Source organism: Glycine soja, chromosome 3 (genome assembly GCF_004193775.1).
Source record: "Glycine soja cultivar W05 chromosome 3, ASM419377v2, whole genome shotgun sequence".
In the NCBI taxonomy this organism is placed as follows: Eukaryota; Viridiplantae; Streptophyta; class Magnoliopsida; order Fabales; family Fabaceae; genus Glycine; species Glycine soja.
In genome coordinates, this window is record NC_041004.1 from 5,999,614 (window position 1) to 6,019,066 (window position 19,453).

The window sequence follows — 19,453 nt, forward strand, 5'->3', positions numbered from 1 at the left end:
AGCTCCGACGATAGTCAATGATAGTCAAAGGGGTAACCACAGGCTGCCCATTAATTGCCTAAGTTGGGAGCTGAACCTCTGAGGTCTGGTCAGGGGAGCCTAGAAATGGTTTGAGAACCGAACAGTGAAAAACCGGATGAATGGGGGTGCCTTCCGGGAGTTGCAGACGATAAGCTACTTCACCAATACGCTCAAGAACCTTGAAGGGTCCATAATAGCGTTTGGCTAACTTAGCTGTGGTAGAGGAAGCTCCTCGAGCAGTGCTCTGCTGATACAGTCACAGCTTGAGGAGGACCAAGTCACCCACTTGATAAGTGACATCCCTGCGCTTATTATCTGCGAACTTCTTCATGCTTTCCAGTGCCTTGATAAGCTTCCGGCGAATAGCCTGGAAGGTAATGTCCCGTTCAGTCAACATTTCGTCTACTGCGGCGACATTGGAGGTGCTAGTAACATATTCGGGAAAGGAGAAAGGTTTTTGGCCATACCTAATTTCATAAGGAGTAGATCCTGTGCCCACACTCCACGAAGAATTATGAGACCACTCGACCCATGGCAACAGTTTTCCCCACATTCTCGACCGGCGGTGAACAAAGGTGCGTAGGTACTGTTCGATGACCCTATTTAACACCTCTGTCTGACCGTCACTTTGTGGATGGTACGCAGAGCTCATCCTTAGCAAGGTGTTACTCAGACGGAAGAGCTCCTGCCAAAATCGACTGATAAAGAGCGGGTCGCGATCCGATACCAGACTCCGAGGTAAACCATGGAGTTTCACGACAATGTTGACAAATAACGAGGCCACCATATGCGTTGTGTGTGCTGCAGGTAACATTCCAAGGTGGAAACCTTTCGAAAACCTATCCACAATCATGAGAATCACCCTATTGCCGTGAAATGGCGGAAGCCCAGTAATAAAGTCAAGGGAGAGATCCTCCCATGGCCGGTATGGAATAGGAAGCAGACAGAGTAAACCTGCAGACTTCTTAGTTTCATATTTCATAACTTGACAGTCCAAGCATTGTGCCATGAAACGAACAACATCCTCACGCATCCCTTGCCAATGGAAATTTTTCGACAAGCGCGTCAGGTTTTTGGTAACGCCGGCATGACCCCCAGTTGGCATGGTGTGGTACTCTGTAAGCAAGGTCGCGATGATGGGCAAATCCCAACACAGCCAAATGTGACCTTTGTAGAGAATAAGGTCGTGATTAATGGAGAAGCCAAGATGGGCAGCAGGAGAGTCTATAATAGCCTAACGTTGGTGACAATAAGAAGCATTGGAATTAAGCTGGTGGCGCAATTCCCCGAGAAAGGTCAGACTTGGCACGGAAAGAATCAAATGCAAGGTCGCCGGCATTTCAGGAAGCCTGGATAAGGCGTTCGCCGCCTGGTTATTAGCTCTCGAGCGATATTGGATATCATAATCATATAACATCAACCTGGCCAGATACATATGTAGCTCAGGGGTTTGTATGACCTGAGTAAGCAACTCTTTCAAGCTCCGATGATCGATGATAATCATAAAACGATGGCCCAACAAATACTGCCTCCATTTCTTCACAGCTGTGGTGATGACACACAGTTCTCGGACATATGTGGAGGAGCAGAGAAGCTTGGGACTAAAGGGTTTGCTGAAAAATGATATGGGGTGACCATTTTGGGCTAAAACGGCACCCATACCCATGCCGAAAGCATCAGACTCAATGGTGAAAGGAATATCAGAGTTTGGGAGGGCCAGCACCGGCGCGATCGACAAAGCTAATTTGAGATTGTCAAATGCTTCCTGGGCTGACGAAGTCCACTGAAATGGCTCTATAGTGGTCACCTTAACAAGGGGAGCTACCATAGTAGCCTAATTTTTGATAAAGCGGCCATAAAACCCTGCTAACCCCAAGAAGCTCCTCAAGGCTCTGGTAGAACATGGAGTGGTCCATTGCTGGATGGCGGCCACCTTTGCTGCGATTGGGGCCACCCCCTTGTGCGAGACGAAATGGTCGAGATATTCAACCTGGTCTTGCACGAAAAAACACTTAGATAATTTGAGGACGAATTGATTGGCCATCAGTACTTGAAATGTAGTTTCCAAATGGCGCAAGTGGTCTTCAATCGAATTACTGTACACCAAGATATCATCGAAAAAGACGATGATAAACTGTCGGAGATATGGGCCGAAGATGAGGTTCATCGTAGCTTGAAATGACGAAGGGGTGTTACAAAGCCCGAAAGGCATAACCCTGAACTCGTAGTGGTCATGATGTGTTCGAAAGGCTGTTTTCGGAACATCATCGAAGTTCATGCGGATTTGATGGTAGCCCTGAAGCAAATTGAGTTTTGAAAAGTAGCACGCACCACCTAACTCATCCAAGAGTTCATCCACTGTAGGAATGGGAAATCGGTCTTTGATCGTCACTGCGTTTAAGGCTCTCTAGTCCATACAAAAATGCCAAAAGCCGTCTTGTTTACGTAGGAGTAGCACCGGCGACGAAAAGGGACTAGTGTTGAGCTGAATCAACCCCTTTTGAAGCATGAGCTCCACCAGAAGCTCAATCTCATGCTTCTGAAAATGGGGGTACCGGTACGGCCAGACATTCATCGGAGAAGCGTGTGGCAATAAGTTAATATGGTGGTCAGTTACACGTGACGGAGGTAAGCTCTGTGGGTCCTGAAATAACACCTCGTACTTAGTGAGTAAGGATTGGATGGCAGGGGGAAAAGGAAGTGGGTCCCTCGTACTGGAGTGGTCTGAGATGGTAGCAATATGAAAGCAATAACCCTCTCCTTGCTGATGACATAAGTGTCGGAATTGGGACAGAGTAATCAGGCGAAGGTTAGCATCATCGTCCCCTTTAAGTTCGACCAACTTCCCCTGATGGAAGAATTGCATGCGCAATGTATTAAAATCCGTCAATATAGGCCCTAAGGATTTCAGCCATTGTACCCCCAGGACAACATTAGCACTGGAAATGGGCAGCACATGGAGGTCAACTGTGAAGATAGTGGACTGAACTTCGATGGAAACCGCTGGGCATAAGTAACAGCACTCGAGGTGCTGACCGTTGCCCACCATGACTTTCAACGGGCAGTCTGCTGACATGGTAACCCCAGTTGCTTCACCAGTTGCTTCTGGATGAAGTTGTGGGTGCTGCCACCATCAACCAGGAGCACGACCTGGTGATTGGCGATGATGCCCACCAAACGCAGCATTTCAGGTGCGACGTGGCCTTTTAGAGAATTGAGGCTTATTTGGGCTGGGCTTGGGTTTGTTGGGTCGGGCGGGTCGGGTATTGGTTCAAGTGGCTCTATAAGGGTCTGGGATGGGTTGTCCTCTTCAGCAACGAAGAGAAAAACCCTAGAGGCACAATGGTGACCTCTATGGTATTTCTCATTGCAGGTGAAGCAAAGCCCACGCTCACGACGTGAGGCGATCTCCTCCGGTGAAAGGCGTTTGGTAGGAGGTGGAGGAGGACGTGCAGGGGATGGCAAGGGCGGGATCAATGGTTGCAAGATCGTGGTTAGTGATTATGGTGGGATGGTGAGAGGGCGAAAGGGGGGGTTGGCTGTCACAGGTCGGGGACGGGCGGCATGGCGCTGTTTGAGGAACTTCTCCTCCTGAATGCGTGCAAGGCCGGCGGCCTGAGCAAGTGTCAGAGGTTGAAGGATCTGCACCTCACGGCGTATTTCTGGCGACAGGCCAACAACAAAGCAAGTTAACAGGAAGGCTTGCGGAAGGCCAACAACGCGATTGGCGAGTTCTTCAAATTCAGACAGGTAAGCACTGACTGATCCTCACTGTGTGAGTTTAAACAAGGCACCTGTAGGATCATCATAAGGGGACTGAGCAAACCGGAGTTGCAGTGCCTGTAAAAAAACTGGCCATGAGGTAAGTTGGTCGTTGCTCTGCTTCCATATCGAAGGAGGTGATTGTTAAACGGTCCTGGGTTGGGGTTTGGTGATAGTCAAAGAATTGGTTGATCTTGAAGATCCAACCATTCAGGTTTGTACCGTCAAATCACGGAACATCTAACTTGAATTTGTGACTGTGTGCAGGGGACGAAGTGTGTGGCTGAGGAACAATGGGGTTGGGGGAGGAAGCGGATGAAACATGATTGTGGTGAGGATTGATGTGGGTGAGAAGGGCGTCAAGTTTCTTGCCCAAGGATAGCTGTTGAATGGAAAGACGGGTGAGGATCTCCTCAAGTTTCAGAGAAGATTCTGGTGGGGTTGAGTTTTCCAAGTCAATGAAAGCACTAGAAATTGATAGGTGCAGCTACTGGCTTCGAGGGCCAGGACCTCCGAAGGAAAGGAAAAAGAATTTGCGTAAACTGAGAGTATTCTTTTCTATGCTTGATTGATTATTACATAGGTATTTATAGGAATTCCTGCTAACAGAATTTGTATTGAATTGCCTACAGGAATATTCCAGATAACAGAATTGGTTATATTTGTCTAGCTAAAATGAGACAATCACAATCAAGCTTGATCTAGTGCTACCGTGCTGATGTTGCTGCTGGAGATGGCTTTTCCCACATTGCCCTTTAGGCGTAATCCTTCAGGTATGTAGGCCTTGTAACTTTCCTTTTGGGCTTTTTTGCTACCTGCACCTTCTGTTCGGGCTTCTTAGTGACTTTACTCCCTGTTCCTGGAACTGTAACTGGAGTTCCTAGTAGTCTATGAAGGTGCTTCACAACATGTGCTTTGAAGCAAAATAGCATCAGTAGATGCATTGCTATACAAATAGTATTTTGTGTATAAAACTGATCTTGCAGGCCTAAGGGTGGAGGAAGTCGTGGCAAGTTCTGAAGATAGAAGAGTGCTTTGGATAAGGGAAGAGAATAGGATTGATACAGGCCTTAAGCCATGACTTGGCCTGATCGGATAGGCAATATCTATTAACTTCACAAAAACATTAAAGCTTCTTATTCTATGAGGGTAATACCAAATATTTGTGAACCAAATTAACAATCACACCTTATATGATTTGAAATAACAAAAAATAAATTATAGTTCCAGTTTAGTATCTCAATGAAAATTGTCAAAATATAACTTTAACAGGGAATAAAAAAAAGAAAGGACAAGTAAGATAATGTTTGTTTTCTTCTTAATCTTATATTTTATTTTTCCTCCCATTCTTTACATAAATTTTGTAAGCTATGTGAAACTTTTTATGATTTAGAACACTATAAAAACAATGACAAAGGAATAGGAAATAGAGGGTCATAGGTAGGAGGAGAATGTGGTCTGTCTGAGAAGGGAAGTCCTGATTTCAGTCATCATCTATAAACTATATAATGCATCAAGCTTATCATTTTCTATGCTGGTTTGGACAATTGTCTTTGTTCTTACTCACTTTTGTTTCTTAGTTTCCTTTAGACAGCCAAGCATGAGAAACACTTACTCTTGAATTTCTAAACTCTCTTAGGACATTTGGACTTCCTAATCATAAAATTAAACTTTAAGTAGTAATTCCGGTCATGTTTTGAGAAATATAAATCAATCTGAAGGTTTATGTAATGACACAAGACTAATTGTGACAAGATTAGCAAACCATGTCACCCAAGCAAAAATCATTGATGGAAACAAAAATGGAAATTTGATATACATTCCTAGAATGAGTATGTCTCTATCACAGTCATCATGACCTTTTAAACTGATTAGGAGGCAGTTTTCTATCATGCTATCACATGTCATGAGAATAAACAAATCTCAGGTCAGTCATTGGAATGTGTTGGACTTTACTTGCCTAGACCAATTTTAGCCATGGTCAACTATATGTAGCCGTCTCAAGAGTTAAGAATAAACAAGGATTAAAGATCTTGATACATGATAAGGAAGGAAGATCATTGAATACTATGACAAATGCAAAATCTTTAATTGGTAAAAATCTTATTATATTGCACATGAAAAGAATTTTATGTTATGACTTCTAACTTTTAGTAGTTCAAACTAATATTGAGGTGTACATTCTACTTTAACTTAAGTCTTATTTCAATTCTCAAGTTTTACTTTCAGGAATGTGATGGATGATTTTGGAGATGTTTTGTCCAATTCATGAGTTTCACACTCTTCTGGGAATGTAAGTTGTTCTAAACATCTACTACAACTTCCAGTTCTATTTCATTTAATTAAATTTAATTTTAGTTTTCATCTTGAACTATCATTAAAAGAATTACTCATAAGATTTTATAAATCAGATCAATTCAAGGATTTATTCAATTAGGTAATTGAATTTGCAGGTGATAACTACTAAATAATGGTGAATTAATAATGGAAAATTGGTCTAAAATTAACTTAGAATTTTTAATTATTTAGCAGTTATTTATGCTTTAATTTGGAAAGATTTAATTAATTTCGAATTTTGATTGCAGATGTGAAAAAGGGAGGTACAACAAGCAAAAAGGAGCTGAAATAAAGGAAAAAAGAAGAAAATCGGAAAAAGCCCAAGCCCAAGTTTGCACCTATAAATAAGAGGGTCATCCTAGGAAAACACACACTTCCTGAGAGCTCAGTTTTCAGACCTCTAGCACTTAGTTCTCTCCTCTTCCTTCCCTTTTCTTATATTCTCATTCTTTCTTTCACCCCCCTTTTCATTGTAAAGCCCTCATGACTATGAGTGGCTAATCCCCTAGCTAGGGCTTGGCAGGCCTAAAAAGCCAATGATGTATGGAGCATTTCAAGAGTTATCAATAAAAAGAGGAATTCCCTCCAGGTCCTTTATTTATTTACCGTTCTTTCTTTTTACATCTTGTATATCTGAACTTGCTTTCTGGTAGGGTTTAGTCCACTCGGGAGAGGGTAAAGCCTAATTAGGGGTAAGGAATGAATACTTGAATCTGTTTGAAGGGTTAGGCCACTCGGGAGAGGGTAATGCTTAAGAGAACACTAAAAGGAGGAAATTATCGGGTTATCTTTTAGAGGGTTTTTCCTTTCAGTTTCTTTTATCTGCTTTTCTTTCTTGCTTATTCTGCATCTCGGACTTTGTTTTCTGTTAGTCTTTAGGCCACTCGGGAGAGGGTAAAGCCTAATTAGGGATAAGGAATGAATGCGTGAATCAGTTTTAAGGGTTAGGCCACTCGGGAGAGGGTAACGCTTAATAGAACAATAAAAGAAAGAAATCATTGGGTTAGCATGACTTAATGCCTCAATGCCCATGCTTTAGCAAACATCTAGAATGTAATCTTAAAGCAACTTAGTTATTGAGTCTTCACAAAGGGCATTTGGAAGATAGGTAATTAAGGTAGGCTTGTCATCATGAGGCATCAGGGGCAAGTAGATGGATAGATGTGGGGCAGAATTAGTTCACTGGTATTGATAACAGACAAATCCAGAATCCATATATCTTGGCTAATTAGACTTGTCAGGTTTTAGCGATTTTAATATATAGATTTTATTCTCTATTTTTATTGTTGGTTTTTCTTAGAAGTAGTTATTCCTTATTTTACTGTTGGGTTTTAGGAGTAAGTATTTAGATTTAGTATATTTGGATTTTATTTATTTGAATTTCGTAGAAGTAGTTATCTTTATCGCAATTTAAATATTTTATCTTCTAATTTTATCTTTTAATCTTATCTTTAAATCTTTTATCTTATCTTATATATTATCTTTATCTTTTATTTTAAATTTTAAATTTCTTAGATTTAGATTGCCTTTAATTTTATACACGAATTTTACAACTTGCAAACTGAAAAGTACTTCACATAAGTGCAACAAAATCCCTGTGGTACGACACTCGGCTTTCCGAGAACTTTACTACTTGTAACGATTTGGTACACTTGCCAATGAGTTAACAAGTTTTTGGCGCCGTTGCCGGGGATTTTGTTTTCGCATTTAAGTGTCATACTATCAGTTTGTAATTTGTTTCCCTCTTGGCCATTCTCTTGGCCAATCTTTCTTTCACTCTTGGCCATTCTGTTGGCCATTCTTTCTTCCACCCCTCCTCTATCCCTTGGCCATTCCTTTGGCAAATCTTTCTATCATCACTCCTCTTTCCCCATTCTTTCCTTTTCCATAAATTACACGGGTAGAACCCTGTGTTTTTATGCGAGATAAATCTACTATCGTTCCCATAGACTTAGAAATTGAAGCTACCTGTCGGCGTAATAACGCCGCAAGAAGACGAAGAGAGCAAGACATAGATACTTCACCTCCTCTCTCTCTAAATCACGTTTAAATGGACGGAGAACCAGTACGTAGGGTTACATTAGAAGATTTCTGTCAGACTACTACTCCTGAATTCTTCACAAGTATCACACCGCCAGAGGTTCAAGCCCCTAATATTTCGTACCCTCATTCCCTCATTCAGCTGATTCAGGGGAACCTCTTCCACGGTCTCCCAAGTGAGGATCCTTATACGCATCTAGCCTCATTTATAGAAATATGCAACACATTCAAGATAGCGGGAGTTCCACCACAGGCGGTACGCCTCAGCCTCTTTTCTTTCTCGTTAGCGGGAGAGGCAAAAAGATGGTTGCATTCTTTTAAGGGCAACAACTTTAGGACTTGGGAAGAAGTTGTAGACAAATTTCTGAAAAAGTACTTCCCTGAATCCAAGACAGCTGAAGGGAAACTAGAAATCTCATCCTTCCATCAATTCCCAGATGAATCCCTTAGCGAGGCCTTAGAACGCTTCCACAGATTGTTAAGGAAAACGCCCACTCATGGATATAGCGAGCCAATACAATTATACATCTTCATTGATGTATTACGACCTCAATTGAAGCAATTACTGGACGCATCTGCGGGAGGAAAAATTAAGTTAAAGACACCCGAGGAAGCGATGGAACTCATTGAGAACATGGCAGCTAGCGATCAGGCTATCCTTCTTGACCGTTCTCATGTCCCAACAAAGAAAAACCTCCTAGAGCTTAGTACACAAGACGCAACTCTGGCACAACATAAGCTGATATCCAGACAACTAGAAGCTATTACGGAGACGCTTAACAAATTGCCCCAACAACTGCAAGCAGTGAATATTTCTCATTCCCCTGTTTTGCAAATAGAGGGATGTCCCACATGTGGAGGGACACATGAGCCTCGACAATGCGCAATCCAACATGAGCCCTCTCAAGAAATAAATTACATGGGCAATCCTAATCGCCAAGGCTACTACCAAGGAAACTCGTCTGGATACAATAACGGACCACCAGGATTTAACCAGGGAAGAAACTTTAACCAAGGCTCCGGCTGGAGAAATCAAGGAAATTAGTACAAGGAGCCTAGGCCCCAACCACCATACCAGCACCCTAGTCACTGTCCGAGTCAGCAAGAGAAGTCGTCTCTCACTATAGAGGAAATGCTTTTAAGTTTCATCCAAGAGACAAGGGCAAACACTCAGGAGATGAAGGCATTCATCCAGGAAAACACTCAAGAGACGAAGGCATTCATCCAGGAGACGAGATCACATCAAAAGAGCACAAATGCAGCTATCAGAAACCTGGAGACACAATTGGGCCAGCTAGCCCAGGAAAGGGCTGAAAGGCCCACAAGAACTTTTGGGGCTAATACTGAGAAGAGTGTAAAGCGGTAATGACTCGAGCACAAAAGAACGCTCAAGAAGCAAGAACGATGACAGAAGACGAGGAAACTGAGGATAAGAAAGAAGAACTTCAAGAGGAAGGAAAGCCAGAGGAAGAAGAAAAGGTGGTCTTATCACCTAAAACCAAGAGTCAAAAGGCAAGAGAAGCTAAGAAGGAAGAATCACCAGTCTTGCCGCAGGATCTTCCGTATCCTAAGGTGCCAACCAAGAAGAATAAAGAGCGCTACTTCAAGCATTTATTAGAAATATTTAAAGGACTGGAGATTACCATGCCATTCGGGGAAGCCTTACAACAGATGCCCCTTTATTCTAAGTTCATGAAAGACATCATCACTAAGAAGAGGAAATATATAGACAGCGAAAACATTGTAGTAGGAGGCAACTGTAGCGCGATCATTCAAAGGAAGCTACCTAAAAAGTTCAAGGACCCCGGAAGCGTTACCATCCCATGCACTATAGGAAAAGAAACGGTAGATAAAGCCTTCATTGATCTAGGGGCAAGCATCAATTTGATGCCCTTATCAATGTGTCGACGATTTGGGAATCTGAAAATTGATCCCACTAGAATGACACTTCAATTGGTAGACCGCTCAATTACGAGACCATACGGGGTTGTAGAAGATGTCCTGGTCAAGGTTCGCCACTTCACTTTTCCGGTGGACTTTGTCATCATGGACATCGATGAGGACACAAAAATTCCCCTTATCTTAGGCAGACCCTTCATGTTGACTGCCAACTGTGTGGTAGATATGGGGAACGGAAGCTTGGAACTGAGTATTGACAATCAGAAGATCACTTTCGATATTTTTAAAGCAATGAAGTATCCACGGGAAGGTTGGAAGTGCTTCAAGATAGAAGAGATTGACAGGGATGATAAGGTCAATATTCTGGATACACCACACACTTCACTGGAGAAAGAAATAGTAAACAAGATGGACTGTCTCACCAGTGAAGAAGAAGAGGATCACAAGGCCTGCTTGGAAGACTTGGATCGACAAGAAGTCATTCCTGAGAAAGAAGTTTGTTTTCAGATATTAGAGAAAGAGGCTTTGCCCGAGAAAAAAGAAGGTTGAATTAAAGGTACTGCCTAAGCATTTAAAGTATGTTTTCTTGGAGGGTGACACCAAACCTGTAGTAATTAGTAATGCACTGACACAGGCAGAAGAGAACAGGTTGGTGGACATCCTGAGGAAGCATAAGGAAGCAATCGGATGGCATATATCTGACTTGAAGGGAATCAGTCCTTCGTACTGCATGCATAAAATAATGATGGAGGACGATTACAAGCCTATTTGACAACCTTAGAGACGTCTGAATCCGACTATGAAAGAAGAAGTAAGGAAGGAAGTGCTTAAGTTGTTAGAGGCTGGACTCATATACCCTATCTCTGATAGTGGTTGGGTCAGTCCGGTGCAAGTGGTCCCCAAGAAAGGTGGAATGGCAGTCGTGAAGAATGAAAAGAATGATCTAATACCCACACGAACTGTCACGGGCTGGCGGATGTGCATTGACTACCGCAAGTTAAACGAAGCCACCCGGAAGGACCATTTTCCTTTGCCCTTCATGGATCAGATGTTGGAAAGACTTGCAGGGCAAGCATACTACTGTTTCTTGGACGGATACTCAGGTTATAATCAAATCGCGGTAGATCCCAAGGATCAGGAAAAAATGGCCTTTACATGCCCTTATGGTGTTTTTGCTTATAGGCGAATGCCATTCGGATTGTGTAATGCACCCGCTACATTTCAAAGGTGCATGCTGGCCATATTTTCAGATATGGTGGAGAAGAGTATCGAAGTTTTCATGGATGACTTCTCGGTTTTTGGACCCTTGTTCGACACTTGTTTGGATAATTTAGAAAAGGTATTACAAAGGTGTGTCGAAACCAACTTGGTATTGAACTGGGAAAAATGCCAATTCATGGTTTGAGAGGGTATTGTTTTGGGTCTCAAGATCTCATGTAAAGGCATAGAAGTTGACCCAACAAAGATAGATGTCATCGAGAGGTAGCCACCACCACTGAATGTCAAAGGCGTCAGAAGTTTCTTGGGGCATGCGAGCTTTTATAGGAGGTTCATTAAGGACTTCTCAAAAATCGCCAAGCCCCTAAGTAATCTGCTGAACAAAGACGTAGCCTTTAAGTTGGATAAAGATTGTTCAGCAGTGTTCCAAACACTGAAGCATAGGCTCACCACGACACCAGTAATGATTGCCCCAGATTGGAGCAAGGATTTTGAATTGATGTGTGATGCTAGCGACTAAGCAGTAGGTGCGGTTCTGGGACAAAGGCATGACAAGGTTTTTCACGCCATATATTATGCCAGCAAAGTCCTAAACGAGGCGCAATTGAATTACACCAGTACAGAGAAGGAGATGTTGGCCATTGTTTTTGCCTTAGAAAAGTTTTGGTCTTACTTGATAGGATCAAGGGTCATCATTTTCACTGACCATGCCGCCATCAAGCATTTGCTAGCTAAGGCGGATTCAAAGCCGAGATTAATTAGATGGGTCCTGTTGCTACAAGAATTTGATATCACCATCAAGGATAAGAGAGGATCCGAAAACCTAGTGGCTGACCATTTGTCCAGATTGAATAACGAGGAGATCACCAAGGAGGAACTAGAGGTAAAAGGCGAATTCCCTGACGAATTCCTCTTACAGGCCGACACTCGACCTTGGTTTACGGACATGGCCAACTATAAAGCCACTGGGATCATCCTAGAAGAATTTGATTGGAATCAGAAGAAGAAATTCTTGCATGATTCACGCTTCTATGTCTGGGACGATCCTCATTTATTCAAGGCAGGGGCTGATAATTTGCTAAGAAGATGTGTCACGAAGGAAGAAGCGCGAAATATTCTGTGGCACTGCCACAGTTCACCCTATGGTGGTCATCACAATGGGGACAGAACGGCGGCAAAAGTGCTACAATCGGGTTTTTTCTGGCCCTCCATTTTTAAAGATGCCCACGAGTTCGTGCGTTATTGCGATAGATGCCAAAGAACAGGGGGAATCTCACGAAGGAATGAAATGCCATTACAAAATGTAATGGAAGTTGAGATTTTCGACTGTTGGGTCATAGAGTTCATGGGGCCTCTTCCTTCTTTATATGGGAATGTCTACATCTTGGTAGCTGTGGATTACGTCTCCAAATGGGTGGAGGCCATAGCCACACCAAAAGATGACGCCAGGGTAGTGATCAAGTTCTTGAAGAAGAACATCTTTTCCCGTTTTAGAGTCCCAAGAGCACTGATTAGCGATGGGGGCACGCATTTTTGTAACCATCATCTGAGAAAAGTCCTGGAGCAATACAATGTGCGACATAAGGTAGCTACACCTTATCATCCGCAAACAAATGGCCAAGCAGAGATATCTAACAGAGAGCTGAAACGAATCCTCGAAAAGATAGTAGCATCATCAAGGAAGGATTGGGCCTTGAAGCTCGATGACACACTTTGGGCCTACAGGACAACATTTAAGACTCCCATTGGCTTATCACCCTTTCAGCTAGTATATGGGAAGGCATGCCACCTACCAGTAGAATTGGAGCATAAAGCATATTGGGCTCTTAAATTCCTAAACTTTGATAATAGGGCATGCGGAGAGAAGAGGAAGCTGCAGTTACTGGAATTGGAAGAAATGAGGTTAAATGCTTATGAATCATCTAGGATTTACAAGCAGAAGACTAATAAGGCGTATCACGATAAGAAGTTACAAAAGAAAGAATTCTAGCCAGGGAAGTAGGTATTACTCTTCCCAGGAAAGCTGAAGTCAAAGTGGTCAGGATCGTTCATTATTAAAGAAATCAGACCTCAAGGAGCAGTAGGATTAGTGGACCCTCGAGCAGAAAATTATGAGAAGAAATGGATCGTCAATGGACAACGCTTAAAGATCTATAATGGAGGACAATTAGAGAAGTTGACGACCGTCGTGCATTTAAAAGATCCTTGAAAAAAGCTCTATGTCTAGCTAAAGACATTAAACTAAGCACTGGTTGGGAGGCAACCCAACATTTTATTATAGGTATTTCTGTTCTATCTTTGTTATATTCTGTCCTTATTTTGCAATTGTTATTTCCTGTTTTGTTTCTTTTCCTTAAAAAAAAAAACACATGGCGCAAACAGGTGCAAGCAGCAAACAGGAGGGGTACCAATAACAACTTGAAGTAGGTTGCACGAAGCCACGCGCTTAGCACGCGACCTCGCGCTAAGCACCCAGTTTTCCAGATGGATCCGCCGCTCACGACTTCGGAGGCCTATCGTCAGCAGGTCACCTGGCCAGGAGACCAGCCCTCCACTGACAGGGGGGAAGGGCCTTCTGGAGCCGCCGCTGAGGATCCTGCAGTTGATAAGGACCTCATGGCTGGCGCTGATTGGGGCCCATGGGCAGATTTGGGAGGTGGCGCAGGACACTAGTTTTATTTTATTTTTCTTTATGTTTTTGTTTTATGTTTATGTTTATGTTTTATGTTCTTATGTTTTAGGTTTTTATTTTAAGTTATTTTGTCATACTTATAGCTTATGTTCAAAATGAAAAGCAGTGGTAATATTATTAGATTTGAGCATATGCGTGAATAAATAAATTGCATGATAACTTGAGAAATGACAATTCTGAGTTTGTTCTGAAAGGTCCAACACTTGAAAGGCTACTAGTCATTGGAAAACACTGGTCTTGGAAGCAAAAGTTAGATCAAGGAATGAAACATGATTCACGGAAAAGGAAAGGTTAGCTTGATGGAATGAAGACACATCTGGTACGCTAATACTGAATTTATCCCGGTGAGAGTGTGACCTTAATTGTGAGAGAAAATGCCTGTTTTTAAACTTTTAGTTTTGCATCATTCTTGGACTGTTAAAATTAGTTACTTAAGGTGGATATGATCAAGGCCATGTTTGTTTTATTTCACCCACTCAGCCAAAAAGCCAACCCAACATAATTTTATCCCTTGCACCCATATTGAGTCGAAAGAATTATAATGATTTATTCTGAGTAGAACCCTAAGCCAAGAAATTGATATTCCTGACCTTGTGTAGGATTCTAAGAGAGCAGTAGGGTTCCAAATGATATTAAGGCCTTAATTTGGGGGATTTTGAACAAATGGGTAAAGTAGCCAAGGAAATAGCACACACTAGAACACCTTTAAATAATTGTGAGCCCATTGTTATTATTATGCTTATTATTGAAAAAAAAAAGAAAAAAAGGGAAAAAGAAAAAGAAAAAAAAAATATATATATATATATATATATATATATATATATATATAATAAATAAATAAAAAGGGCAAGAATGAAAAAGAGAGGTGTCATTGGAAAGTGCTAAAGGCAAAAAGGGGCTTAAAGTGGGAAATAGATCTTGACAAGAATTTAAATTTTTGGAATGCATGCTCTCTTATAATCTTATATTTTGAATTTCCAAGAAAAACCATGATTCTTTGTTAGCTAGGCCCTATTACAAGCCATAAAAGTCCTTAGTGATCCACCAAAGGTAATTAAGGCTAACCTTAACCGAGATGAAGTACAAAACTCTTGAGTTTTATTTACAGGTTGTTAAAATTGCAAACACTTGACCAGACACTTGTGAGCAGAGAGAAATACCAGCTTTGTAAGGAAGTAAGGCAAGCCAGACCTGTTGGAATTCCAGATAATTGACTTGTTTATGCTCTCGTGTTTATGCTTTTATTTTCATATCATGACAGATGCAAAGAGACCAGTCAAAGGACCAAGGAATTGAAGTCATGGAGAGTGTTGGAATGATTGGAACTTACTTGAGGAAATTTTTGCTTAAGAATGGAATAATTTTATTCTTCTTATTTGCTTGGGGACAAGCAAAGTTTAATTTGGGGGATTTTGATAACTGCTAAATAATAGTGAATTAATAGTGGAAAATCGGTCTAAAATTAACTTAGAATTAATTATTTAGCAGTTATTTATGCTTTAATTTGGAAAGATTTAATTAATTTCGAATTTTGATTGCAGATGTGAAAAAGGGAGGTACAACAAGCAAAAAGGAGCAGAAATAAAGGAAAAAAAAAGAAGAAAATCAGAAAAAGCCCAAGCCCAAGTTTGCACCTATAAATAAGAGGGTCAGCCTAGGAAAACACACACTTCCTGAGAGCTCAGTTTTCAGACCTCTGGCACTCAGTTCTCTCCTCTTCCTTCCCTTTTCTTATATTCTCATTCTTTCTTTCACCCCCCTTCTCATTGTAAAGCCCTCATGACTATGAGTGGCTAATCCCCTAGCTAGGGCCTGGCAGGCCTAAAAAGCCAATGATGTATGGAGCATTTTGAAATTCTGATACCAGGGGACAGATGTCGTACAGGATGTCACGACATCACGCTTCAGAACATGCAGATTGTATGTGTCCGTATGAACAGATTAAACAAGTAAATAACACAAGAGAATTGTTAACCCAGTTCGGTGCACCTCACCTACATCTGGGGGCTACCAAGCCAGGGAGGAAATCCACTCTCAATAGTGTTAGTTCAAGGTCTAACAACCCCTGTTTACAACCTTCTCACCTAACCACTACCCGTGCGATCTCTACCTAAGACCCAATCTTAGATATGAGAACCTCTGCTCACTCCCTCTCACTCACACTCCCGTGTTTACAATTAATTCAAAGACACACCAGAGATCAACTCTGTACAAAAGAGATCAACTCTACACACTAGAGATCAACTCTAGACACAAGAGATCAACTCTACACACATAGGTCCAACACTTGATGCTAGGGTACCATCAAGGTGGCTCACAAAAGACTCAAGTCCCAAAACTCACAAAATAACTCTTCAATCCTGGACTTGGTCAAGAACTCGTGCAGCCTCCATGATTATATAGCCGTGTACGATTCTGGGCTGCAAGTTCTTGATGCTGGAGGAGATCTATCTCTTACCTGAAAATCTGCAGTTAAGGAACTAAAAGATACCTTTTGTTCTTTTAGTTTGAATCTTTAATCTTTAATCTTTAATCCCTGAACGAACTCTTCTACTTTGAAATTCGAACTATAATGATCTTTTAATTCGTTCCTAAAGATAGATCTTCTTATCTCTTGCTAACTGCACAATAATCTGTTAAAGATATAACAGATTTATATGTCCAGTATTTTCGGGCCAGATGTCGGGACATCGTATCCGACATCTTGGATCCTGCAGCTTCAATGCTTCACTTGACTTTTATCTTGCATTGTACAGCAATTCCAGTATTCTCGAGCAGGATGTCAGGACATTGTATCCGACATCGTGGATCCTTCAACTTCAATTCATCACTTGACACTTTATCTTGCCTTGTGCATTGTGCAGCCCGATCTTATTCGTTGACATAACGTTGGACATCATGTGCAGCAACTCCAGCTTTCCTTCATTGTCTAAGTGCTTATGTTTTAACAAAATCTTAGCCAACCTTTTTAAACTCAGTAGTGCTAAGCACTAACAATCTCCCCCTTTGGCAAATTTTGTCTAAAACATACTTAGACACTTCCTGAGCAGGTACGAGCAGTTATGCAAGTGGGATCAGCAACATTCATTATCAGAGTAATCAAGCACAGCGGAAATTCTTCAAGTTGCTAATCTACAAGTCTTCTCCAGGATGTCAAGACATCTCTGATGACATCAGCTTTCTGCTTCTGCTCCCCCTGTCTCCATGCTTACTGCATCATCTTCTATCAGCTACTAGTCTTCTCCAGGATGTCAAGACATCTCATGTGACATCCGCTATCTGCTCCCCCTGTCTTTATGCTCCTACTGCAGCATCTTCTAGCAGCTTCTAGTAGCTTACATTTGTCATCATCAGCAGCAGTCTCCCCCTCAACGTCATACAACTCCCCCTCAAGTCATGAATCATGCATACATCGTATCCTACTGCCATACATCTACTATTGCATACATTCAACATAATCATGCATAATAGCAAGCATAATACTATTACTCCCCCTTTTTAGACATAAATTTGGCAAAAGTAGGATGCATGAAATTAATGTGCAAATATTACAGACCAATAACAATCAATTGTTCAAAGGGGCATGCCCCTATATCTAGTAACAGTGAAAAACAAAATTAAAGGTCTGATGATCATGGGGTGGCTTCAGAATCATCATCGGATTCTGTCTCTTCTGCTGCATCTTCCTCTTCCTCAGCAGCTTCTTCTTCTTCTTCAGCTGCTTCTCCTTCTTCCTCAGCTGCTTCTTCATCATCAATGCCACTCTCTGAGAGCCTTTTGATCAGCAGTTCTAGCTCCATCTTCTTCTCAGTGGTGGCTTTGATGGTTGCTTCCAGCACCTTGCATGTGTCCTTGAGTTCAGCAATCAGAGCATCCTTGGACACAGCACCTGAAGCAGCAGCTTTCCCTGATGTCGAGACAGATGTCGAGACAATGTCTGGGACATGTGTCCCTTCAAACAGTTTGTAATGCAGGGATAGAGGAGATTCTCTCTTCATCACAGAGTCAGTGTAGTTTAACATATTGGGATGCTGACTCAACATAATGCCACACAATACAGTAGGGAAGGCAATGGGTAATTTGATAGCAAATGATTCTGAATGCTTAACAGTTTGATCAAAAATATAGTTTCCAAAATTAAATTTGGACTTGGTTCCAACAGCATACAGAAATTTACCCAAACCTGTGGCAATAGTGGAAGTATGATTGGTGGGTACCCAGTTTGCAGCACCAATCCTGTGTAGAATTGCATACTTCACACTTAGCTTCCCTGCTGAAAGCTTCCCTTTCTTCGGCCAATGCTGGACTTGTTTGGCAGTGATTTCCTTGGCAATTTGATGCTCAGAAACAGCAATATCGATCACTCCATCAGTAGGTCTGCCCAGATACTTGTTAATCACAGCAGGGGAGAATTTAACACACTTTCCTCTGACAAACACTCTTTGATAATCATCACTTTTTCTGTTTGATATGTCAGAGGGAATGTTGACAATGAATTCCCTGACTAAGCCTTCATAGCAATCTCCCAACTTGCTGACAGTCTTCAGCAGTCCAGCAGCCTTGATGAGGTCCATGATCTCCTTGCAATCCAAGGCAGCTCTTCCCAGTTCTCTTTCCAAGGCCAGTCTTCGTTGATACACGAATTTCCACCTTTCAGCATTGCCAATGGAGTGGAATGAAATGTTGTCCAATGGTGCATCAGGGACATTTCCAGGCACCTTCTTCCCTGAAGTCTTGGCCTTCTTAGATGTCGAGACATCTAGTTCGACATCCTCATCAGAATCGGATGAGGAAATTTCTTTCCTCTTCTTGGAGGGGATAGCAACCTTGCTTCTTCTGGATGTGGTAGGAGTGACTGGAGTGCTCTTCTTCTGGGCCATAGTCTTGATTCGTCCAGACCTCTTGATGGGAGTTTTCCCTTTCCGGCTTTGTAATCGTTCTGCAACACCTGGTGCCAATCTGTTGGCAATGGGTTCCTCGTCAGATTCTACTTCTTCCAGGTCAATGAGTTCACCTGGAGCAGGTTCTGGTGCCCTTGGTGCAGGGGTCTCCTTTGTCGCTTGATCATCTTCCTCTGTTGATCTCTCTTTGCTGGGGGAAGAGAGTACTTCAGCATTTGGACCGGAAGATGTTGGAACATCTTTCTCAACATCAGGCACAGAAACACTTGGGGTGGACGATGTTGGAACATCTTTCTCAGCATCAGGCACAGAAGCATCTTTCAGAATGCTACTCACAATACTGCGGATTCTCTTGTCCATCTCCGTGTCTACTTCCCTAGAACTCGTTGCAGAGCTAGGGTTCTCAGCAATCTTCACTCCCTGTGGTCTTCTGGGAACCAGTTTCTCAGGGACAGAGGCTTGACCAGGAATTATTTGGATGGGTTGGATGTTGAGTTCAGGTTGTTCCTGGTGTGGAGATGATGGGACAGATGGTGAACCAGAAGCTGCAGTTTCTTTTGATGAGGTAGCCATGGAAAAGCAG

General features: G+C 42.1%; 2 protein-coding genes across 2 annotated transcripts; both read left to right on the top strand.

Moving 5' to 3' along the window:
* Positions 1-8,170: 8,170 nt before the first annotated feature.
* On the top strand, positions 8,171-9,205 carry LOC114404871. Its single transcript, XM_028367614.1, has one exon. It carries the CDS (start codon positions 8,171-8,173, stop codon positions 9,203-9,205), a length of 1,035 nt encoding a protein of 344 aa, XP_028223415.1.
* A 320-nt stretch (positions 9,206-9,525) lies between these two features.
* Positions 9,526-10,608, top strand: LOC114404872. Its single transcript, XM_028367615.1, has one exon. The coding sequence runs from the start codon at positions 9,526-9,528 to the stop codon at positions 10,606-10,608; it is 1,083 nt and encodes a 360-aa protein (XP_028223416.1).
* The last annotated feature ends 8,845 nt before the right edge of the window (positions 10,609-19,453 follow it).

What these genes read in the sequence shown, in the direction of transcription:
- LOC114404871 (XM_028367614.1), top strand. Translation starts at nt 8,171, where the DNA reads ATGGACGGAGAACCAGTACGTAGGGTTACATTAGAAGATTTCTGTCAG.
- LOC114404872 (XM_028367615.1), top strand. Translation starts at nt 9,526, where the DNA reads ATGACTCGAGCACAAAAGAACGCTCAAGAAGCAAGAACGATGACAGAA.